At 56.7% G+C, this 24,844-nt stretch overlaps 1 protein-coding gene across 1 annotated transcript in view; it reads left to right on the top strand.

Annotated features, from left to right (window-relative positions):
* Positions 1–24,844, top strand: part of ITGA11 (integrin subunit alpha 11) — a 136,646-nt gene that overhangs the window by 107,543 nt on the left and 4,259 nt on the right. Inside the window, exons 12-28 of the mRNA XM_021693715.1 lie at positions 172–320; positions 3,807–3,947; positions 4,189–4,392; positions 5,128–5,258; positions 8,159–8,325; positions 9,608–9,750; positions 11,375–11,485; positions 14,469–14,554; positions 15,349–15,556; positions 17,614–17,712; positions 19,179–19,255; positions 19,847–19,936; positions 20,803–20,893; positions 22,364–22,477; positions 22,690–22,776; positions 24,091–24,201; positions 24,313–24,408. Coding sequence (XP_021549390.1) covers positions 172–320; positions 3,807–3,947; positions 4,189–4,392; positions 5,128–5,258; positions 8,159–8,325; positions 9,608–9,750; positions 11,375–11,485; positions 14,469–14,554; positions 15,349–15,556; positions 17,614–17,712; positions 19,179–19,255; positions 19,847–19,936; positions 20,803–20,893; positions 22,364–22,477; positions 22,690–22,776; positions 24,091–24,201; positions 24,313–24,408 — 2,105 coding nt within the window. The remainder of the gene's footprint in view (positions 1–171; positions 321–3,806; positions 3,948–4,188; positions 4,393–5,127; positions 5,259–8,158; positions 8,326–9,607; positions 9,751–11,374; positions 11,486–14,468; positions 14,555–15,348; positions 15,557–17,613; positions 17,713–19,178; positions 19,256–19,846; positions 19,937–20,802; positions 20,894–22,363; positions 22,478–22,689; positions 22,777–24,090; positions 24,202–24,312; positions 24,409–24,844) is intronic.

The raw sequence follows: 24,844 nt of genomic DNA, 5'->3' as shown, positions 1-24,844 counted from the left end.
CCCCAGTCCTGAACCCTGCCTCTTCCAGGCCCCCCAAGTTTGTACCTAGGAATTACCACCCTGAGGGTTCACATCTGCTCAGCCTGCCCTGAATGCACTCCCTGAGGGGGCCAGTCCTCAGGCACCGCCAAGGACCTGGGGCAGAGACCAGCCTGTTTCCTCCTGTGGCAGGGTACACAGTCACGTCGGTCGTGTCCTCCAGGCAGGGGTGGGTGTACGTGGCTGGAGCACCCCGGTTCAACCACACGGGCAAAGCCATCCTGTTCACCATGCACAACAACAGGAGTCTCACCATCCACCAGGCCCTGCGGGGTGAGCAGGTATGAAGGGAGAATCTGGGGGCAGGGGCGCGCTGGGAGGGTATATGGAAAGGGCTGGGCTGCCCAGGACTCTGGAGCTCAGCAATTCCTCCCCAGACATCCTGCCTAGTTGGGGGACGGCAGGGGGAGCATACACCGCCTTCCTACCAGCCTTGGAGCTGGGCTGTCCCTTCCCCAGAAAGCCAGGCCCTGGTCCTTGCTGCAGCAAGGCGAGCCTGGGAGAATTTGCTTGCCTCCGTTTCATGGACCTCTTGTCTCTGGTGCCTGACCTCTGCCCCTGACAGCCAGCTTCTCTGTGTTCGCATCCAGAGTTCAGGGTTAGAGGCAGCAGCTTGGCTCTGGCTTCCCAGCTCGGGCTGCAGGGGGCCCCTAGGCATCCTGAGGGACAGGCATGTTCCTCAAGCCACCTTCACACTGCCCACAGCACACCCACCCACAGCGAGGCCCCCTGGGTTCTCCAGGACGCCGCCAGCTTCTCTCCTGTTCCTGGAATGGGAACAGTACAGAATGCGACAGCCGCCAACCCCACGGCCCCGCCCGGGCTGCCATGGGAACCACGCTGTGCTGCTCAGAGTCTCGTGTCCGGTGGTCATGAATACCAGCTGCAAAGCTATGATAAGAGTCACTGGTGGGGGGAAGCCCAGAAAACAGGGTTCTGACCCAAGTCATTCCAACAGCCGAGGAAGAGGGTGGTCCTGAGAAGCCACAGAGCTTTTCCAAGGTTACGTGGTGGATTCAAGGCTGGGTCAGGTTTAGAACCCAGGACTCTCTCTCTCTGCTTTATGCTACCTGCTGACCCTTGACAACCTCAAAACCAGCACGTGCAGACACACACATACACACACACGCGCGCGCGCGTGCGCGCACCCCGCCTGGCAGCGCTCAGCATCCATGGTCTCCTGGGCCTGAGCTGGGCCCTAGGCAGGCCCTTACCATCATTCCCAGCTCACCCTCAGCTCTGCAGAGCCGAGAACAGCCCTTTCTCCTGCACCTTTTACTGCCCTTGGCCTGTCACCTTGAGGACAAGCTCCTCACGGGGTCTAACCTAAATCCCTCTAGCTGCAGGAAGCCATCATTCCACTATTCCTCTTCCTGTCTCAAGGACACTGGCAGACCAGGGCCCTGCTCTGTCCCCCGGCCTCCATCTCGCCTTGCCCACACTCTGCCCGGGGCCGCCTCTTCCGGGAATCCAAGGCTAGACCTTGAGAGCTGGAGGGAATTTGCTGATGAATTTATGACATTTTTACTGCCCGGTTCCGCCTCCAACATCCGAATGAGAAACCGCAGTGCTGAAGGCAGCTAAATTAAGTGGATTCCAAATCACCGTGACCCACATAGCTGAGGCCACATATTTAGACAAAAGTCTCCATCCTGCCTCCCTTACTTGCTCTCTGTCTGCCTCCTAATTCCCTTACGCAGGGATAGCTCTTCCCTCGCCCACCCCCGTGTTGAGATTTCCATCTTCCTCTCTTCTGTGTTTCTATCTCACTCCTCAGTTAAAAGCTTTTAATACTTGCAGATAGATTTCTCCTGAAAGCACCCTAAGCCAGGAGGTGACTGGGCGAGGGAGTGTCATGGGCTCTGGTGTCAGACTGGAGTTTCAACCCAGTTTGGCTGTGGCCAGCCTTCCGACCTTGGGCAAGCGACTCATATTCGCTGAGCTTCAGTTCATTCCCCGTAAAATGAGGACAGTGATCTCTCCTAAGGTAGCAAGAGGCTCACACAACTGAGGCTGTGAAGTGTGTCACACAGGGCTTGTCTGTGGAAAGGACTCCTTCATCCTTCCCAAGTGACCCACTGGTCCAATAAACATTTATTGTATTTATTATATTATCATCATACCCAGGCCTGGAGGGGACACAGCAGGCCCAGTGCCCGCTCTCCATGGGGGCAATAGGTGCTGGTATGGGGCTGGGGGGGACATCAAGGAGGGGTACCCATTGCAGGCAGGGCAGGGCAGGGCGGGAGTCTAACAGGAAGTGACCTGAGGATGGTAGACATTATCAGAGAGGGAGAAGGGAAGAGGAGTGCAGACAAGAGAAAAGTATGTACAGAGGGAAGTCTGGAACCCAGCCAGGGCCTGGGCTTTTGGAGAAATCACTGGGAATGTCCGGAGAAAGTGGTGGAGCCCGGGGGTGGGGGTGGGGGACACAGAGGCTAGTTGGGGAGGGAGGCAGGTCCAAGAGGTCACGCTGAAGAATTTGGACTTGCCCCGCACCCTCTCCAAGAGCAAGGGAGTGGTGTGGCCAGCTGCTAGAGGCCACTCTGGCTGCCCGTGGGGGTAGACTGGAGGGTGAGGCAGGGGGTCTTTCGGCAGGCGCCTCACCTGGGGAAGAAGCAGCAGAGGAGGGAAGTAGGCAGACTCAAGGCAAGTTTGGTGCACATCAGGCAGGGCTTGCTGGGAGTGTGCAGGTGGGAGAGGTGGCAGTGGGACCAGGGAGGACCCTCAGGTTTCAGACTGAACAAGTGTAAAACGGTATACACACACACAAACAATAAATACAATAATAAATACAAGTGGATGGCACCCTCACTGAAGTGGGGGGCACGGCACCCGAAGGGGGAGAGGAGTTCAGTGGGTGCTCAAATGCTGAAAGAAAACCATAATTCCCCTTCTAAGGTGCTAATCCTGGAGTTTTTCGTAATATTAGACATTGAAACAAGCCAAATGTCCCATTAGAGGATTGATTATACACACGTGGTCCATACGTGGTTTGGAATATTACAGAACCACCAATGATCAGATTGTAAGAAAAAATATAACACATCAGGGAGACGCTGCTCATGATCCATTGTTTGATTTAAAAATCAGATATAAGGAGTGCCTGGGTGGCTCAGTCGTTAAGCATCTGCCTTCGGCTCAGGTCATGATCCTAGGGTCCTGGGATCGAGTCCCGCAGCATCGGGCTCCCTGCTCAACAGGAAGCCTGCTTCTCCCTCTCCCACTCCCCCTGCTTGTGTTCCCTCTCTCGCTGTGTCTCTCTCTGTCAAATAAATAAATAATTTTTTAAAAATCAGATATAAGCCATATATATATTACGACCCCAGATTGTAAGGGTAAAACGGTATACACACACACAAACAAGCCCCACACACCCTGGACAAAACAGACTAGACGAAAATACACTCAAACGTTCATGGGAGTTCTGGTTGGATGTTGGGACAATGGGTGACTTTTATCTTCTTCATAGCTTTTTCTGATATTGCTCATTTTTGCCATGAGACTGTGTTGCTCACAAACAGAACCAATGGCAATCAAGACAATTAACCAATGGAAAGAAAGAAGGGGGGAGGGGTGGATGACAGAGGGAGAAAAGAGGGCAGGGTGGGACCCGGTGAAAACAGGCGAGCACCCACTCCACGGGAGAGGTGGGGAGGGGAGTGGGGGCGGGGGGGTGAGAAGGGGAGGACCGGATTCGTAGTGGAAGGGTGTCCCCAGCTCCCCGCACAGCCCAGCCCACTGCCCCCCCCATCTGTGTGCTGCAGATAGGCTCCTATTACGGGAGTGAGATCACCTCGGTGGACATCGACGGCGACGGGCTGACTGATGTCCTGCTTGTGGGCGCCCCCATGTACTTCAGCGAGGGCCGAGAGCAGGGCCGAGTGTACGTCTACAACCTGAGACAGGTACCACTGCGGCGGGGGGCACCCCGCCCCCGCCTTCACTCGGGTGTCCGTGAGGGAAACGGGGCCACCCCAGAGAGGCCAGCGCCCTCCTGCTGAGCCAGGCTGGGGACAGCAGGACCCTCCTCTGTCGCTGGACTTAGGTAGCCAGAGAGGGGGTTCCGGGGGTACAGTGGGGTGGAGACAAGGTGCTGCCAGCCCTTGCCTCGTCCCCCTGAGCCTTGTCCCACCCCTGGTGTTGCAGAATCGGTTTGTTTATAATGGGACGCTGAAGGATTCCCACAACTACCAGAACGCCCGATTCGGGTCCTCCATCGCCTCGGTTCGGGACCTCAATCAAGATTCCTACAACGACGTGGTGGTGGGAGCCCCTCTGGAGGACAACCACAGAGGAGCCATCTACATCTTCCACGGCTTCCAAGCCAGCCTCCTAAAGACGCCGAAGCAGGTAAGGCGCCCCAGTAAAGGGCTGGAGCTGGCCCAGGCATCCTGGCCGCTGGGGCTCGGGCATCCCGTGTGGGAGTCTCTTCTGTGTCCTGCAGGGAAGGATTCCAATCTGTCCTAGCTCTACTTGCCCCAAGTTGGGATTTCGAAATGGGTGCTTTTGTCTTAGGGACAGTGTTCCCATCACCCCTGTGGGCACCCTCTCCCTGCTTAACTTTGTCTCCCCCGCAAAAACGAAACCTCAGGGACCCCAACCTCACTCTCCCCGCCCCCCTCTCCGCACACGCATGCATGAGGTTGACTGGGAGTGGAGAATTTCCACGTGGACTTGCTCTTCCCTAGAAATGCCGCATGCTAGAAACCCAGCTCCCCTCAAGAGGGACCCGTCTCAGGTCCCACGCCCTCGGGTCATCATTTTTGCCTACGTATTTTCTTAGTAAGGTGGTCTAATACACCATGGTCAGAGATGCCAGGGACGGGGGGTGGGGTGGTATCTGCCAAGCAACAGGGACTTACCCTTAATGCGGAACCCTTTTAAGACACAATATCTTAATCTGAAAGGATGACTGGATGGTGGGTGCCATCACAGACCAGGAGAGGGGATAGTTTTGGGCTGGGGAAGCTTCCCGATGGTTCCAAATGGGCTCTCTCCAGTGCTCCCCATCGTAGCTTCCCTGAGGATCGCTCTGCCCTGTGCCAACAGTGCCGAAACCCAGCTTTCTCTTCCCACTTCCTGCAGAGAATCGCCGCCTCCGACCTGGCTCCTGGCCTCCAGTATTTTGGCTGTAGCATCCACGGGCAACTGGACCTCAACGAGGATGGGCTGGTCGACCTGGCGGTGGGCGCCCTGGGCAACGCTGTGATTTTGTGGTTGGTTCTCCTGCTTCTCTTCGCTCTCGGGGTCTTCTGAGGGCCATGATAGACACCGGGTTTTAAAGATATGCTTTAGGACATTTGTCCCTTTCTTTAATCATTGTCAACCCAACTCACCCTGTTCTTATCCTCTCGTGATGACACATTTCCTTTCTGAGGAATCACTGTAAATTGTTTTGGAGTCCAAATCCCTCTTCCCAACAGCGTTCTAAGATTTTAGAGCAATCAAGTATCCAAAAACCCCTCTTAGAATTTGGCCTAAAATTTTTGGCTTCCACTTCAGCTTTTCAAGCTCCTCAAAGGACAGGCTGAGGATATTCTTATTGGCTGGATGGATCTCCCTTCTCCCCAGAATGTTTCTGCCATACAGAGATCTCTTTCCTCCAAACCCCTCCGGACTCCTCATTTCCTTTTCCAGGGCCTCATCTCTGCACCATCCCATCAGATACTTGCCATACATCCGCATGGGGGGGCTTTCTTTAGCAATTAAAGTCTACAGCTTAAAAAAAAAGAGAGAGAGAGAGAAAGAGAGCTTTCTAAAAGTCCCTGTATTTTACCATGGGATGTGTTGGCTACTTTTCGAGCCAAAAAAACACCTGTTTACCTTTTCATTTACATTGGTGAGCTATTTTTCATTATAAATCCAATAACTTAAAGAAACATGATAAAGAAAAAATCGTTCAGGGTTTCATCAGCTTAACATTAGCGCTATTACAATTTGGGCTTTTCTTCCTACCAATCTTTTCCCACCTGCATGTAAGTTTGTATAAGCACAGTCATATTTTTCATACTACCTTTAAGAGGCATGAAACCGAGGTATCCCAGGACTTCACGGGGAGAGTGAAGGAGTGGATATGCTCTCAGTTATCAAAAACATCACAGCCCGGCTGGGAGATGTCTTAGCCCGGGTTCCCTAGAAATCAGAGCCCGAGACTAGAGCTCACGCATAACGCTTCAGGAGGAGCCTCGTCCCTGAGGCAGAAGTGGGGGGCAAGGACACTGGAGCAGAAAAGAGGAGCAGTGTGAGTGGGGGGCATCCCTGAGCCGGCCAGGGCCTCACCATCAGAACCGCTGCTCCCTCACGGGATCTCCAGCGAGGCGGGACACACCTCTGCTTCTTGCAACAGAGCACTGTAGGGGAGGAGGGACAGCAGTGTGTCTGGGGGGGTCCCTGTGTCCTCCGTGGCGTCCCCTGGCCCTCTAAAGGCAGCACTGGGCCATACACCAGTACCACAGCCTCTCTCTGGAGATCTGCTCCGCATGTGGGGGTTCGTGGATCTTTGGGGGTGGCGGCGGCAGCAAGAGCAGTTGGGGTGGTAAAGGTATTCCCAGTGTTGGTTCCAACAGCCAGGAAGCAAGACGGCTGTCCAGGGCCCAGGGTAGGAGGTAGACATGGACTAGACGGTCGGTAGGGTGACACAGAAACTGAGTCCTTTACTGGAAACGAGAGACGCACGCCTCTGCCCCTCCAAGAGAATCAGTCTGACGCAGAGGAGTGGTTGGAGATCTAGCTTCTGAGGTCTCAACCTAAGTGCTACCTTAGTGGTGATGAAATTGTGGGCCAGAACCTTCTGGGAAGACTCTGCGCTCAAACCCCATGGATCTCAGACTGCCCCATTAGGATCATCTGGGGAGCTTGTCTCCTTTTTTTTTCTCTTTCTTTCTATTTGAGTATAGGTGATACGCATGTTCCATTAGTGTCAGGTGGAGAACACGGTGATTCAACAAGTTTATACGATATGCTGTGCTCACCGCCAATGTTGCTACCATCCGTCACCCTACGCTATTACAGTATCAGTGACCATATTCCTCATGCGGCGCCTTCCACCCCCATAAATTAGACATTCCACAGCTGGAAGTCTGTACCACCCACTCCCTGCCACCCACTTTACCCATCCCCCCATCCCGTCCCCTCTGGGAACCTTCGGTTTGTTCTCTGTGTTTATAGGTCTGATTCTGCTTTTTGTTTGTTTATTCGTTTGGGGTTTTTTTTAGATTTTTTAGGTTTTTTTTAGATTTTAGACTTTTCACATATTAAGTGAAATCATACAGTATTCGGCTTCCTCTGTCTGATTTATTTCACTTAGCATCATACCCTCTAGGTCCATCCATGTTGTCCCAAACTGGGGAGGTTTGCAAAGGCTCGTAGCCCAGGCTTTACCCCGACCACTTAAAGCAGAATTTCTAGGGAAGGGGCCCAGGCAGCAGTAAGCTTTAAAGACTCCCCAGGTATTTGTCTCCAATGGGCAGCCCAGTTTGAGAACCATAGGGTAGTGTCGGGTCAATAGGTGGGGAATCTCTACAACAGGGGGTGGTTCTCCACTTTGGCTGCACATTGCAATCCCCTGGGAGCTTTAACACCTTGCTTTTCAAAGTTTGGTCCCGGACCAACAGCAACAGCGTCACTGAGGACTTACTGGAAATGCAGAATCTGTGCCCACCTATAGCGTCAGGATCTGCATTTTAAAGATCCCCCCACGGCCCCAGAGACGTGCAGACGTTAAAATTTGAGAAGCACAGCCTCAGACATGTTGATGCCAATTCTGATTTGATTTGACCTGGAGGGCAAACTGGGCATCAGGATTTCTTAAAACTCTCCCTATTATTGTAATTAATGTCCAGGGACGGAATGGGGAGACACAAGGAAGTCAGTGTGGTCTGCAACGAGTACAGCATCTAGGACATGATGAAGGGCTGCCTCCGGGGCTAGGTGCCTGCCCTCCACCCACCTGTCACTTTTCTGCCCAAATTTTAACATCTGGGACCCCTCTCTGCCCTCCCCCAAAGGTTTGCAGATTCCATTTCCATCTGCGACCCCCCCTTCTCCCCCTCCCCCGCTCCGGGTCCCAGGGGTAGCAGAGCACCCCACCCCCCAGCTACCCATTCCTCCACTCCAGGTCCCGTCCGGTGGTTCAGATCAATGCCAGCCTCCACTTTGAGCCGTCCAAGATCAACATCTTCCATAGAGACTGCAAACGCAGCGGCAGGGATGCCACCTGCCTGGCCGCCTTCCTCTGCTTCACACCCGTCTTCCTGGCACCCCATTTTGAAACGGACACAGTCGGTAAACCAGGCCCCTCCCCTACAGCCCCCTCCCAGCCCCCAGCCCCGATCTCCCTTGTGGACTTTGGGATTGCTCAGCTTCAAAACCTGGGCTTCTGCTGAAATGGGTTTTAAGGGCCAGGTCGCACCTTGAGCCACATTGATGACTGCACTTGCCGATCTAATTCCAAGGAGCCAAAAGGGGACATCATGCCAGGGTGAGGGTGGCAGTGAGCAGCCGTGAGCAACAAGGGAGAGGCCAGGGGAAGAAGGAAATAGTTGGGGTGCAAAGTTTGGGTCGAAACAGGGAACTGGGAGCAGTGGAGCAAACTGGAGCAGCCTGGATGCAGAAGAAGAGGCAGAGCCAGGAGAGGGAGCAGGAAACAGGGGGGTCAGACAGACGCAGCGCCCAGTCTCAGCGCTCATGGCTCAGAGTGGGCACGCGGCTGCGGCAGGGCGGGTCCTTCTGAGGATCATCACTTCCAGCCCAGACAGCAGCCCTGGGCCCACGAGGCCACACAAAGTGACGGCTGCAGGTTCTGGGATGGGACTGGGCCCAGGGCAGGAAATTGGGATTTCCGAAAGCTTCTTAGCCAAGGAGCAGGGCCCACCAGAAGGGTGGGGGTGCGGGTGGGGGTGAGAGAAAAGCCAGCCTGGGTGGCTGCAGTCTTTTTCACCTTCTATCTGGAAAAGGAGAAAGGTGCAAGGTCCTGGTGCACCCAGAAGGCTGGCTGGGGTCTAGGCGAAGAGACGAAGCCTTTCCTGGATGTAGCAAAAGGGAAGGAGGCTGCAGGCTTTAAACCCCAGAATGGAGTCTTAGGTTCAAGGAGCCAGTGGGAGGGGCTCATGGGTGGGAACTGCGGCCTGTGGGGGCTCTGAGCCAGGCCTGACAGGATCCCAGAGGCAAGGGCAAGCCCAGGAAGGTGAAGGAAGGGAGAGCTGGGGAGGTCCAGGACTCCAGCGGGGGCTCAAATGAGGGCAACGCCCTGGCCCCTCACCCATTCATTTCTCCTGCATTTCTTCCTCTTTCTCTTTCCCTTCTCTGTCAGCCCCCTCTTCACTCCTCCTCCTTCTGCCTCTCTTCTCTTTGGTTCCTTCTTTTTCTCCTTTCTCACTCGATCTCTGCATGGGAGTTTCCCACCCACACTAGGCCTCATGAGGGGAGAAGAGCAGCTCTTCCTTGGCCAGGGTGGAGGACTTCCTGGAGGAGGCTGGCTTTCAGTAGGCTCTCTTAGAAGACAGGCAAAGAGTCTTGGGTGGACCTGTGGCTCCACCTTCCTGGTTTTGCCCTCTCCCTCCTCCAGGCATCAGGTACAATGCTACCATGGATGAGAGGCGCTACGCCCCGCGGGCCCACCTGGATGAGGGCGGGGACCGATATACCAACAGAGCCGTCCTGCTCTCCTCTGGCCAGGAACACTGTGAGCGGATCAACTTCCATGTCCTGGTGAGCCTGACACCCAGCAGCCCCACCACCAGGGAGCAAGTCACACAGAAAGGGGACACAGAGCTGGAGGAGGTGCTCAGCGGGTACCAGGCTGGTTTCGAGCCCCCAGCATACCTCGGGAGGCCCCGCCAGGGTGCAGTGTCCTGGACCTTGGCCGCCCCATACTCATGCCCCAGAGGAAAGGCTACTGAGACACACTATCTACCACCTCGTGGTACCCTCTCCGAAATCCCTTCTTTCCCAGCGCTCAGATGCTCACTGTTCCTATAGCAGGGGGTGAAATCTGAGGAGGGAGGTGGGCTCGGTGAGGTCTCACAGAGCGAACAGGGGTCAGCCCGCACGGGCCGTGGCTAGAGGGGATGGAAGCAGGCATTGGCTAACGCTGAGGACCAGGTAAGACCGACCCTTGGTGGGGGTGAGCGGGGAGGAGGAACGGAGGGTGGCCAGCCTGGAGGAGGTGGAGAACCAGCAGGGACCTGGGGCCTGGTTTTACGGATAAGGAAGAGGATGAGAATTTTGCCCCATCCAGAAACTCCAAATACCCAGGCCACAGCTCTGGCCTTGGAGACATAAGCAGGGTCACTCAGAGCCCACCACCTGCCCCCTGTAGTTCAAAGGCCAAAAGGCAGAAAAATGAGTAAGTGTGGGAAGTCCTTGTGTCTGTTAATATGTGGCCCCCTCCAATGTGTTTGTGTACTGGTTCTCAAAGTGTGGTCCCCCGAACCAACAGCAACAGCCCCATCACATGGGAACTTGTTAGAAATGCGTGTTTTCTCTTTATTTTTTTTTTTTAAGATTTTATTCATTTGAGAGAGAAAGAAAGAGAGCGCGCACACACAAGCGGCGGGGAGGGGCAGGGGCAGAGGCAGAGGGAGAAGCAGGCTTCCCGCTGAGCAGAGAGCCCCACACGGGGCTCGATCCCAGGACCCCGGGATCATGACCTGAGCCGAAGGCAGACGCCCAACCGACTGAACCACCCAGGTGCCCCAGAAATGCATGTTTTCAAGCCCCACGCCAGACCCACTAAATCAGCAATTCTGGGGGTGGGCTCAGCCCTCATTGTGTTGCTGGAACCCTGAGGATTCTGATGCAAGCTCAAGCTTGAGAGCCACTGCCTTGATACAAAGAAGCCAATCACGTCAGGATTTAGGTTCCACGCAGGAGATTTTGTAGGCGTCTCTAAGCATCCCCTTCTTTACCCTCCACACCTGGACCACTGGAACAACCCCTGTTTTGCTCACACATTTGTTCATCCATTGATTCAGCACGCTCGTGAACCCTGTCACAGTGCTGGGGCTGGGCCAGGAGCTTCTGAAGGACGGAGACAGGCACACGGAGATATTCCGAATGCCACTTGAGAAGTGGGCTGTGCACACGGGGTGGTGGGTGCTGTCTGGCTCCGCGGAGGCCGAGGCGCCGGAGGATGGGTGCCCAGCCTTGAAGGCTGAGCGGGGGCTTGCTGAACCTCCAGCCACCCAGCACGTTCCTCTCTCCTGGCCTCATCCTGAGGCCGGCGGGGAGGCTGCCCTCCCGCCTGGGGGAACTGGAAATTTTCTCTCCGTGTCCTGGCCCAGAAACGGGTGCTCCATGCCCTCTCACCCCGTCCTCATCTCCTCCCACACAGGACACTGCTGACTACGTGAAACCAGTGACCTTCTGGGTGGAGTACTCCCTGGAGGATCCCGACCACGGCCCGGTGCTGGACGACGGCTGGCCCACCACCCTGCGAGTCTCGGTACATCCCCATGTACAGGGCACACAACCTGGGCGCTCCGTCCCTCCGATCCCCACCTCCTCCCCGAAGCCCAGATCCAGAGCGCCCTGGGTACAAAGGAGATCTTCTCCTACCGCTGTCAACTTGTGAACAAGTTGAGGGGAAGGACGGGGCTTTTCCTGTTCGAGGATCCCCATATCACCAGCATAGGGTGAGCACTGGACGGTTCTGGAGAATCACAGAACCAGAAGGGACCTTAGGTCTCTATCGCCCGCCTCCTTCATGTACAGGTGAGGGCACTGGGGGCCAGAGCACGGGAGTCAACCACCTAGACCTGCTCTGCAGCTGGGGTAGGGCCCCCTCAACCGCAGGTCCTATTCCCTGGCTCTCGGGGCATCCGAACTTTCTGGTATGGAACACTCACATGCTCCTCCCACCTGCTACTCCGCAGACATCCCACTCACAGAAAAGGCCGCAGTTTAGTTCTGCCTGAGCTGTGCTGGGAGAGCAGGCGAAATTCGTGAAATTAATACCTAATTCCTGAACTCTGAGGAGCAGCAAGGCTTCTGAAATCCCCTCTCTGCTCCCATTCGCCCCCGCCCTCCCCGCCCTCCCAGACCCCACCCCCCAGCCCTGGACCCGCACACCTGCCGTCCTTTCTCCTGATTCCTCGTCACCAGCATATAAGAGAGGCTGTCTTACACAGTTCGAGAAGGGGGTGGGGGACGGACTGCAGAGCTGGAGACGTCAGTGAGCTGGTGCGCGGAGTCACTACCGTCCCCCACCGCAGTAATTACAGAGCCGCTAGGGCGAACGAATGAGAACCTGCCCTGAGATCCCCGAGCGAGTCGAAGCCCATGGTGCAGATCGATGCACAGGGCTCGCTCCGCCCCACACTGACGACCCCCGTGCAGGCTGCTAGTTAGGGCTGGAGGCCCGGGCCAAGAGGGGAGTGAGCTCAGAGGAGGTGTCACTGGGCAACCAGATGACAGGCCAGGAAGACTTCCTGGAGAGAGAAGCTTTCGGCCGGGCCCTAAGGAATAGACCAGATTCAGATCTGCGGGGATGGGAAGAGTGGGAAGAGTGGCCTTCCACTCCAGGAGAGCTGACGGTATAACCAAGGGACGGCAGTGAAAAAGGCAGGCTGAAGGGAACGTGTAAAGAGAAAAAAATTAAAAAGGAAGAATAATCTGGGCGCTATTATTGAGGGCTTCAGGTAGCAGCTAAATTTCCCAAAAATCTTGTTAATCTGGATTTCTAGCCCCCCCCCCCCCCCCCCGCCCTGCCAGTTTCTAGCGAATGAGAAACATTCCGCCCAGCGCTCTTCTGCAAATTCTTATTTAGCATCCGCTCGGCCCCCAGTGCTTCTCTAGCGCTGCGGTATCTGGCCTCCCGGGGGAATGAACTGTTCCACATCACTGAGTGCAGCAGTGCTTATCACATTAATTATTCCTTCTAATCAACTGGATGGAGATGTTTCTGAAGGTTAGAGGACAGTTTGCACCCTTTGTAAGCAGGAAGCTTACAAAGGGGGATCTCATCGGAGACTCGAAGTCACCGAGGTGAACCTGGGTGCAAGGGTACAGTGAGGCCCCTGCGGGCTACCAGTGTTTTCCACCTGTCCCTTGGCGGATGGCCTCACTCCGCCCTACTTTGTATGGTTCTGCTGCCCTTTCTGCCGCGTGCCTGCTCCTAGCTGCAAATCCACCGCACGATGGGGAAGCTGGGGGCGGCGTGTGGGTCTGAGTGAAGCTGAGGAGCTCACCGTTGAGAAAAGTCCATGAATTTCCGATCGGGGTGGGCTCCGTTTCCCTTCCCCTGGGTTTCGGCTGTATCCTCAGGAGGGACAGCTGTACTCCTCAGCCCTCAGACCTGAACACCCACCTGCTTGCTGAGCACTTGACCCGGAAGGACCACAGGACCACAGAACCGAACTCAACTTCACCCCTCTGTTTATAAACGAATGGTGCAGCCCTCCTTCCAGACACTAACAAAGGACCTCGTCCAACATCCTGGGCCCTTCGGCCCCTTAGTGCTGATGAACTCCAGGTCCTATGGACCCCCCCTCTGGAGGCCCTAACCTGTTGTCTCCCCTCCACAACCTGTTGTCTCCCCTCCACACCCAGTACCCCTCCAACACCATCATCATCTCTTGCTTGAACACTGAAGCAGCCTCCTCAGTGGTCTCCCTGACTCTAGCCTTGATCCCTCCAGTCCATCCATCCACAGCAGCTAGAGGGAGGCTTCAGTATGCAGGTCTGGCAGGATACTCACCTGCCTACAGTGGTTAGTGATTCCTGTCAGCTGCAAGGAAGGACCCCAAGGCCCTATAAGAACGGACCCCACCCATCTCTCCACCCCAAAATGCAGCAACGCTAAACCACACAGCATTTCCCAGATTCGCCATGCTGCTTCATGCCTCAGGACCTTTGCACAGGCTCGTCCTTCCCCTGGACTTTCCTGCCCCTCTGGTCACCCAGCTAACGTGGTCATTCTTCAGAACTCTCACATACTCTCTCTTCCCTGAAGGCTTTTCTGACCATGTACAGGCCAAAATGACTGTTTCCTCCCCTCTGCCTCTCCTATTCGTCACACAGATTTCTAATATTTTTTTCTTGCACATTTCACGCTATAATTATTTATTCACACACCACTCTTCCCAGGAGCTGTGTCTTCCTCATCCGGTACTGCCAGTACCTAAGACCTTGCCCCCAACACAGGTGATCCGTAAAAACCTGCTGGGCGGGGGTGGGTATTCTGTGCTACCGGCTTGGCTGAGAACTGGAAGACACCCAGGGGGAGTTGAGTTTTGAGCCATGTTTTAAAGAAGGGAGTATGTATGCAAAAGCACGAGAAACGGCAGGGTGGTGTCTGTGAGGAGGGCGGATGAGACAAAGCCCATGTCCAGTGTGGTGGAGAGAGGAGCCTGCATGCTGCGGGGGTGAGGGCTGGGCGGCAGCAAAGAGAACCAACCAGCCACCCCGCCCTGCTTTCCCTGGTGCAGGTGCCCTTCTGGAATGGCTGCAACGAGGACGAGCACTGTGTCCCTGACCTCCTGCTGGATGCCCGCAGTGATCTGCCCACAGCCATGTGAGTTGGCTCCTCCCTGCCCCCCCCCCCCCCCGCCCTGCCTCCTTTCCTTCCCTGCTAGTAGATCCAAGGCTCCCTGGGCACTGGATGTCTGCTTGCATATCGTGCTTGGAGGCACCATGGATCAAATACTGAACTTGGAGCCTGGGTCTAGCCTGGGCTCTGCGTCTAATTCCTGTGTGACTTCAGGCACGTCCTTTCGCTCTCTGGGCCTCAGTGACTTACTCGGCAAAATGAAAAGTACTCATCTATCCAATCTCCTCAAACTTCGTGTAGGAAAAGAAATCCTTTCTCTGGAGTCTTTACTACCAAACAGATGAAAGGTGGAAACTGGGACCTGTGATCCTGGTTGCTCATCCTCCAAGCCCCCAACAACTGTGTGGCCCAGTGACAGACTGCTTGAGCTAAGGAGACTAGCAGAGGATGAGCAGGGTGCCCACGATCTCCTGGAAGAGAAAAAAAAAAAAAGTAGCGTACAAGGAAAAATCATGAAAAATGTCCTCTTTGAAATTTATGTCATTTATTTTCAAATAATCCGTCCTCTACCTTTACCCAGTTATGATATGATTGAGCTAGAAGACATATACATTAAGTAGAAATAACACATACAAACCCTGTAGAAGGATGAAGAAGCAAACTGTCTAGCCATCTAGGCTACTCATCAAGATAGTCTGGTAGCCAAAAGATAGCCTGGTAGCCAAAGCCAAAAGGGAAATACACTGAGTAGAGGAGAGAGGCCTGGCCCCGAGCTCCCCATTCCATGCGCCTGGCCCCTGGTGGCCTCTGTCCTGCAGGGAGTACTGCCAGAGGGTGCTGGGCAAGACCGTGCAGGATTGCTCTGTCTACACGCTGTCCTTCGACACCACGGTTTTCATCATCGAGAGCACACGCCGGCGGGTCCCAGTGGAGGCCGTGCTGGAGAACAGAGGCGAGAACGCCTATAGCACGGTCCTAAATATCTCGCAGTCAACAAACCTGCAGTTTGCCAGCTTGATCCAGAAGGTGAGACCTCAGCCCCCGGCCCAGCCTGCCCGAAGCTAAGAGCGGAGGCAGGAATGGAGGGGTCCAGCCGAGAGGCCTGGCTGGCTGCACATTACAACCACCGGGAGCTTACAAATCCCCGTGGCCAGGCTTCTCCCAGAGATTCCACCGGATCTGGTCTGGGGCCGGCCTGCATCTGCGTGCTTTTAAAGCGACCCCGGTGAAGTCAGTGTGTGGCCGGGGCGGGGGGTGCAGGGTGAGCCCTTCCCGAATGTGGAGAGGAAGGTCCTTCAGCCTGTGTCCTTGGCCCTCGTTAGGGGCGCACGCGCACACACACACACACACACACCCCACGTGAGCTCCTTCCAGCTCATACACCCCATCTGCCCACAGTTCATCCTTTGGGCTTTCTCAAAAGGGCCCTTCTCACAAGAACCAGAACAGGTTATTCCCCACTTTAACATTTCCTATCATGCCCAGTTGCTTTCGCAACAAATTCCAGACTCTTTTTTATGTCAAGTCCCGTCCCGCTTCCCCATCCATCACCTGCCCCCTCTACCCTCACCCCCACACCCTCAGTCCCACCAGCCACTGCTGTTTCCCGGCACCCCTCCCTTCATGCCGAGGCCCTCCCCACCGTGGTCCCCAACCTGGACTCCCTCCCTCCTCTGCCCGACAGGCTCCTGTTTCTTCTTGATTACCATCTTACAGAGCGGGAGAGTGAGGCACAGAGGGGTGTTAAGGGGCCTGACCAGGACCACACAGCTAATAAGCAGCAGAGCAATTTCCCAGAAGGCCACACAAGCTCCTCCAGCCCCACACAGCTCCGAGGAACTCCACAGTGCCTGAGTGCTGGCCTGTGGTGGCCCTGAACTCCGAAGGGCATGAGCACAGAGAAGTCCCTGAGACAGGATTATCGACTTAACCCAGGACATCGCTGTCCTGTGTGGGTGCTGGGGGGGTGGGGTCCCAGCTCCCCTCAGACACAGTCTCCACCCTCAGTGATCTCAGAGCATCAGTATGGAGCCCAGAGTGTGGGGTGGGGCAGGCACGGGACCCTTCTGTCCTCACCATCCCCCAGAACCTCTGCCAGGCAGTCCCTCCATCAGGCCCAGGACTAGACCCCACCGCCAAGCCCCCCCCACAATCCAGAGTGAAGATGAGGAGCCCATGTGATGGTCCTCCTTCCAAGTCCTGTCCTGCCCAGAGACTTTTGCATCTGTTTGAATTGGGGTATTTAGGGGAAACTGAGCCCCAAACCTGCATTCCCCTTTCACTTCTTCCCTGGCCCAGACTGTACAGTGCCGTGACTATTCAGGGGGCAGGCATCGTGGGATTTTGTGTCTATGACATAGAAAGGCTTTGGGAACTGAGAGAGGCAAAGACAGGTGGTCAGTGTGTTCCATAAGGGGCTGCGTCCACACACACGACAGGTGGTGTGTGGGGATAACCCGCAACCTGGCTCCGCCCCACCAGCCCCAGCCCAGGAGCTGCTCACAGCTGGGAGACCAGCACTCCTCTCCCCAGGCCGCCCCCCAACCCCCACCACCCAGCCAGATACAAAGGTGTTAGTCTGATCACGTGTACTTTGTACACACACATGCAAAAGTATACAGACCTACCTGTACACCCAGGGAAACGCACGTGTTCCTCACACATGCCACCGGACACATGCGCACACGTGGGCCTACATGCAGACCCAGGCATGCGGAGTCTACGCGGACATGCCGTTCCAGCCACACGTGCATATGCATGCTCAAAGATGCACACAAAGATGCACAGCCAGCCAGCAGCCTCGAGCTAGAGCGCCGTGCGGGAGTCCCCCCTCAGGCCCCGTGCGGAGCGGACCCCCGTGCTGGCCCAGCAGGGCCGCAGCTCAGAGAGGCCCAGGAGCCTGGTGACAGTTCCCCCTCAAAGCCACCGCCACCCCTGTCTCCGGGGCTCCCGGGGTCCCAGCTTCCTTCCAAGGACCTGTGTTACAGCTTCTGTGTAGGCGGCGGGGGCGGCACGGGTGACCCCCAGACCTGGGTCCCTGGCCCTCCTAACTGCCACCCGCGGTGCCCCCCACCCGCCCCCAGGACGACTCAGAAGGCAGCATCGAGTGCGTGAACGAGGAGAGGAGACTCCACAAGAAAGTCTGCAATGTCAGCTACCCCTTCTTCCGGGCCAAGGCCAAGGTTGAGGCTGGGGGCAGTGTGGGGGCGGGACTGGGGCGGGTACTGGGAGGCACTGGGGAGGCAAGCGAAGTGGAAATGAACAGAGGGGAGAAGCGGGGGAGGTTGGAGATGCCTGAGCATGGCTTTTAAGTATGTTTTTGCCCCCAGGAAATGACTTCAAATGACCTAACTAGCCAGCCCACCCCAAGGGAGCATCCAGGCCCCTTCCCCTCAGAGGGAGCCCCGCCACTCCCACCCCCCCCCACTCTCCCACCACCTCCTGGGCAATTATCCCTGCTGTCCTTTATCCTAACACACTTTTTCAAAATCCGGCCTCTGTCATCCTGCGGCATGCATGCGGAGAGATTGGGAGAAAAATTAACATTTCGTGAGCACTTACCACGTGCTTGAAAGGGCAAGTGGAAAGTGGGTAGGGTGTGTGAGGGGAGAAGCAAATTCTCCAGGAAGGAGAATCTCCAAATTCCAGACTCCAGATCAGGTAGCACTGGCCCATCACCACGGGGCAGTGGGCGGCCACTGAAGGTTCTGGAGCAAGAAAAGACCCGACTGAGACCAGGCTGCCTGTAGAGCAGGAATCAGACAGAGGGAACTTGAGGCCAGAGCCAGGTAGAGTGACAGCATGTTCCAGGGCCAGGGTCTGCAAGGCTGGGGGGAGGGGCGAGTATCCTTGCCAAAGAACCTCCCCACTGGGACAGAAGTCCAGAATGGGGCCCCAAGGTCTCCTTGGGAAACCCCATGAGAGCCAGACCTGGGAAGAGCACGGGGTCAGTGCAAAGTCCCTGTAATGCCCCCAGAGTGGGGTGGGAGGTGGCGAGGAGGGGCAGAGGTCACAGGGCCACCACGGTCAGGGGCCCCAGGCCAGTCCTGGGCCAAGGCCAAGGGAAGCTCAGGGCTGGGCTATCAGAGTGGAGGGAGGACCGCTGGACCAGGAGGCAGGTGCCTTATCAACCTGCTGGGTGGCCCGAGGCAGGCGTCACCCTTCCGCCGGCCTCACCCCGCCGCACACGGGAAGAGGGGGCCGCTGAGGCAGGCTTCCCACCGGCTCTGGCCCCGCATCCTGTGGCTCATGGTGATGGTCACCTCCCCTTCCCGCCATCAAGTTCCCCACTCAGGAATTCCTGCAGGATCCTGAAGCTGCACCTGCTGCCTGCTAACTGCCTGTAGTTGAAAACAAAAAAGGAAGTCCAGGGGGAGGACGGCTGGCCCCAGAGCCAAGAAACCCCATCTGAGGAGCTGTTGTCTATGGTTGCACCCGCAGGTCCCGAGCTCGGCTCACAGCACTCTGGCACCCCAGTTAGCAGCCCTCGCGGCCCCCCGCCCCGGCCCCGGGCAGCTCCCAGTCAGCAGCTACCCTCCCCCCGTCCCCCGGGGAACCAGGGCAGGGGCAGGGAGGGGCGGGCTGGCCGTGCCCAGACCCCACAGTTCCCAGTCGCCCCAGCTCCAGTGACTGGACCTCTTCTTCGCAGGTGGCTTTCCGGCTAGATTTTGAGTTCAGCAAATCCGTCTTCCTGCACCACCTGGAGATCCGGCTCACGGCTGGCAGGTCTGGGCGTCGCCTGCTCCTTGTGCCCCCGCTGGGCTCTGCTCGCTGCTCCCCCCCCGCTAGCCACAGCTCCTCCCTGTGCCCCTGGGATCGCCCCCAGGCCGTCCCTGCCGGCCTCGACCACGGGGGCGCCCGCCTGCTGCCTTCTGTACTCTCGGGCAGCTCGGATAGAAATAATAATACCCTGACCTCTACAGAGCGATTTCTGTGGCAGCTATTTTTAAAGCCTTCAGTTATTAAGCACCCTACGTATAATCGTCAGGCCTCACAGCAGCCCCTGAAGAGAGGCAAGGCGGGGGTTATCCTCCGAGGGTAAGGGAAGGAAGGTCTTTTAAAATGGAAAAATGCCCAAGGGGAGAGAAGTCCCCAGAAAGAACGCCAAGAAAGAGAACAAACCAGTGTCCCGCTCCCAGTTGCTGTGTGTCCTTGGGAAGTTCATGCAGCCTTTCTGAGCCTTCCTTTTCTCACCTGTAAGTTGGGAGGTGGGGGGGGGGGCCCCCATCCCTGCTTTGCCCATCTGAAGGGGCTGCGCTGAGCCCATGCAGCGTGCCGGCTCCCCACCCCGACAGCCCCGCGTGGCTCTCCCTACAGTGACAGCGACGAGGACGAGAGCACCAAGGAAGACAACACGGCCCTCCTGCGCTTCCACCTCAAATATGAGGCTGACGTCCTCTTCACCAGGTGGGCGGCGGGGGGGGGGGGGGGGGGGCGGGCGGGGGGAGGCCCTAGAGAAGTGAGACCTAAGACGGGGCACCCTCGGGGGGGCCGTCATAGGATCAGAGGTCTCCAGGGCCGGGCTGCAGTGCCGAGGGACTATGAGACGGAGCCGGGGGTGTCCCTGAGAGCTCAGAGAGTGCGGCCCCCTCAGCCCTGCTGCACAGGGGGTAGGAGGAAACACAGAGCTGGCCTCCTGGCAGCTCCCGTGGGGGTCGGGGGAGGGCCGGGGCCGCGGGACGTGTCCACCCCCAGGGCAGGCTTTAAGAGGGGGCATGGTCTGAGAGATTTTAAAATAGTCTTAAAGCCTACTAAAAGTCCGTCTGCTTTTTGTTACCACCTTGCACCAGCAACCCTCCACAGCAAACGTGCGAAAATGCTCCTCCCCACAGGGCAAAGTGCTCCCACCGGCCACCCCTGTCCTCTGGGAGCCTCTAGGCAGATGGAAAAGTCGGACTAGCAACCACAGAGAAAGCAGACGCAGGCCCTGCCGTGGCCACCGCCTGAGGCTGGAACAGGCCAGAGTGGGCGCGTTCGTGTTCCAAAGAGGCCGTGCCCCTGGGCAGAGAGGCCAGGGATGGCCCCAGAGGCCAGGGATGGCCAACGACCGGCTCTTCTGGCCCGTGGCCATCCCCCACAGGACGCAGATGTTGCTGAGCCATCTCAGCGCACGTTCCTGCTGGAGCAGCCCTCCCACTCCCCATGGATACGAGAGGAAACCTCTTTTTTGTGGTCCAGGGGAGCCAGGCACATGCCCACGCCCTCTTTCGTGCACGTATCCAACTAGCCCACACTGCCTGAGCTCACGGCGGCCCTGTCCTCTGTCCCTGCAGGAGCAGTAGCCTGAGCCACTACGAGGTCAAGGCCAACAGCTCACTGGAGAGGTACGACGGCATTGGGCCTCCCTTCAGTTGCGTCTTCAAGGTAAGGCTGGCAGAGAGCCAGGCAGAGAGTGAAGGACAAGAGCTGAGGATCCCCCGGTTGGGAGGGGAGGAGTCTAGAATCATTGCAAGTGCCTGGGGTTCAGCCTCAGCTCTTGCTACCCAGTCACTGTGATTTTAGGCAAGTTCCTTGCCCTCTCTGGGCCTCTCAGTCCTCATCTAGAAAATAATGGGGGGCTCCTGGGGGGCTCAGTCGCTTAAGCATCTGACTCTTGGTTTATGCTCAGGTCATAATCTCGGGGTCATGAGATCGAGCCCTGCATCAGGCTCCAAGGTCAGCGGGGAGTCTGCCTGAGATCCTCTCTCTCCCTCTGCTCCTCTCCCCCAACTCAAATAAAAATAAATAAATCTTAAAAGAAAAGAAAAGAATGGGGCTGGACTGGGAGGATGTTATCGGTGAAGGTTAGGTGTGGCTGCATATAATTTAAAAAATATAAAAAACAGTAGTCTAAATGGACCAGAGTTTATTCTGTCCATGAAAGAAGTCCAGGGTTGGCAGCTTCCACAAAATCATTCAGGATTGGGTCTTGGGTCTGCTCCACCATCCTCGACATGCCACTGTCAGCCTCTCAGGTTCACCTCATAGTCCAAGACAGTTGCAGCTCCAGCCATCACACTCTCATCCCAGGAAGGAGGAAGGGGAGAAGAGCAAGCCCCTCCCTACTAAAGAAACTCCTTGGCAGTTCCTCACACTGCCAGTTACCTAGGGAGGCTGGGATATGTGGCATTCGTCTCTGTCCCCGTGTGAGGAAGGAGCAAGAAGGGAAATGAGGGGGCAGTTGAGCAGTCTGCCCAGTGGGCCCCGCGCCACCCCCCCCACAACCCCTGAACTCTGCGTGAGAGCTCGGGGCAGGCTGACGCCCGAAACGGCGCATCAGACATGCTGGTACCTGGGTGGCTGGTCCAGGAGGGGTTTCGCGACTGCCCGAGGCCACACAGCTGGGACATGGTCGCAGCCCTGGGCCGTGTACCGGCCTCTCTGAGTCCAGAGCCCTGCCTGGAATCACCGCTGCTCGGACACGGGCTACGTCACGGCTAGAATGTGCACATCACTGGCTCACCAGTTAGAGCCCTCGTTAATCAATGATTCGCTCTCACAATAAATGCATTGCTCTCACCATCTCCGCCCCGACTGTGGCCCAGGGTGGCCACCAGCACCAGGCTACAGAATCCCCACAGCCAAGAGAGGCTGAGAATGGAAGTGCCCTTGCTCTCCAGCCTCATGGCCCCACCGGCTTGTCCTCAGCCTCCAGGAGCCCGGCTGCTTCGGGGCTTTCATGCACCTTTGTCGGCACAGCTCCCGCCGTGACTTGGCAGAGCAAATATGCCAGGGGGCTTGGAGGGGCCTGCTTCCCAACCTGGCTGGGGGGATCGCCCCCTTGGACCTCATCCTTCACCCCCTACCCCCCCAGCTGCTGCTGGACGTCCTGACTCCTCCCCTCTCTGGCCACAGATCCAAAACTTGGGCTTGTTCCCTATCCACGGAGTAATGATGAAGATCACCGTCCCCATCGCCACCAGGGCGGGCAACCGCCTGCTGATGCTGAGGGACTTCCTTACTAACCAGGTACTGTGCCCTCGGGAGCCTCCTCAAGGGAGGGGGCCCGTAGGAGACAGACCTACCCCGAGGGGGTCCCCAAGTCCTCAGACCTCAGCTCCTCCTCCCCGGCCCCGGGCCAGCAGGGCCTTCTCGGGAAAGAGGAGGAGAGGAGAGCACCTCCGGGATGTTGAGCGTGCCAGGGCTGGTTGTGAGGCTGGTTGCGTGTGGCCCTTGTGCAGGTGAACACGTCCTGTAACATCTGGGGAAACAGCACCGAGTACCGACACGCCCCGACGGAGGAAGACCTGACCCGTGCCCCACAGCTGGTGAGTGTCCCCTTACCCGGGGCTTGGCCACCAGAGCTTCAAACCGAGAGGAAACAGAATGAAGAAAAGATACGTCTTGCTCGTAATGAGCTCCCCATCTCGCAGGGCACATAAGAGTGGATGCCAGAGGAGCCAGGGGACGAGGCTGTGACAGGTGTCAAGAGAGTGACAGCAGATCAGACAACCTCCAGTAAAGGAACAGGGATCGTGGACTGGCCAGCAGGGTACGGAAGAGCAAAGGGAAGGGGAAGCCCAGACCGAGCAAGGCTATGAAGGCCAGGACCTACCTGGCTTGTCTTGGAGACATTGAGCCCATCCCAGCTGGGTCCTGCCTGGCCCCGGAGATGGAGGGCAGCTCATGTCACCTCCCAAGGCCCTCCCCAAGACACCTGCTAGTTTCCAGCTTTATGTTCCCAGGGCTGCCACTGCCCCCCAGAGAGCAGTTTCTGAGCATGCTTTCACTGTTCTTCCCCAAGCAAACATCTTAGCTGTTTGGGTTTTATTTCCCCAAACGAGCGCCTCAAACAAAGCCTTTTTTGAGCGTAGTGTACTTTCCTGAAGCCTGGGCTTGGGGGGTGGGGGGGTTGACGTGGCTGCAAGAGAGAGACACAAACAAGTTTAATCTAATAAATTCTGATTATTTGATGATTTCTTTGGGTTTCCTGTTGAGATGGTATCATCTGTAAATAATAACAGTGTTAGTTTTACCATTCGATCCTTATAAACTGCTTTTCTCATCTTCTGGCTCTGGCTAGGACCTCCAGGGCAGTGGGAAATAGAAATGATGACAGTTTTGTCTTGAACCTGATTTTTAAAAAATTGTTTTTAATTTTTCATTATTAAATATGATACTTGCCATAGGTTTTTTATAAACACCCTTTATTCAGATTCAGGAAGTTCCTTGGGAGTTTTTACCATAACCCGAAGTTGGATTTCCTAAAATGCTTTCTCTGCATCTGTTACAGTAATCATACACTTGTTTCCTTTAATCTGTTTGTGTGGTGATGACATTTATAGACTCCCTAACGTCGAACCAAAGTTCTGCTCCTGGAATACACGCGATTACACACAACCTCGACGAGCACTGGCTATGCCATCCTTAGCTTGTCCTCCAGCCCATGTGTCCCCTCTCCCCCCGCCTCTCCTTGTCCCCGTCCTCTGCCCTTTCCCCCCCGCCAGGAGCAAAACTTGGGCTCAGCCATCTCTCTGGTGGCCCAAGTCCCTGCTCACATTCTTGGGTCATGGCTGGGCCAGCTGCCTCCCTTGCTCCCCCAGAACCTGGTCGCTCACCCCGAGACCCACCTCCTCTTTCAGAATCACAGCAATTCTGACGTAGTCTCCATCAACTGCAACGTGAGGCTGGCCCCCAACCAGGAGATCAATTTCCATCTGCTGGGGAACCTGTGGTTGAGGTCCCTAAAAGCAGTAAGTAGAGCACTTGAGCGAGACTCCAAGGAAACAAGGGAAGGCGGTGGGTGCTGGGGGGTGTCCCAGCAGGGGAGGGGTCAGCTTCTGACAAGGCCTCTGATTATACAGCTCAAGTACAAGTTGATGAAGATCACGATCAATGCAGCCTTGCAAAGACAGTTCCACAGTCCCTTCATCTTCCGCGAGGAGGATCCCAGCCGCCAGGTGAGCCCCTGGGAATCCTGCAGGCCTCAGCTCGAGCCAGAGCAGCTAGGGGAGGGGCTGCCCCTTTCCCTGGAGTTGCCTGTACTCTCTGCTCGCGTGTTCCTGCGGGAGAGAGAACAACCGATCTGCAGTTAGTGCAGCAGCAGAGGAGAGGAGAGAAGCAAGACAAATAGGCCGGGAGGGGCCAAACAGGGAGGGGGCCAGAAGTAGGCATTCGCCCAGGGCCTCGGGGGCGCCAGGCTCTGTACCACAGCAGCCCCGTGGAAGCAGAGGAAGGAGGGGAACTGGCATAGTCTGCACTAGAGGAAAGAACTGGAGCTCAGGCCTGCCTGCCCGGGGGGGGGGGGGGGGGGGGGGGGGGGGCCCCCCCGGGGGGGGCCCCCCCGCGGGGGGGGGGGGGATACCCCCCCCCCCCCCCCCCCCCCCCCCCACTACA

Source organism: Neomonachus schauinslandi, chromosome 9, assembly GCF_002201575.2.
Source record: "Neomonachus schauinslandi chromosome 9, ASM220157v2, whole genome shotgun sequence".
In the NCBI taxonomy this organism is placed as follows: Eukaryota; Metazoa; Chordata; class Mammalia; order Carnivora; family Phocidae; genus Neomonachus; species Neomonachus schauinslandi.
Note: the sequence above shows the minus strand (reverse complement) of the source record. Positions and strands in the feature narration are given on the sequence as shown.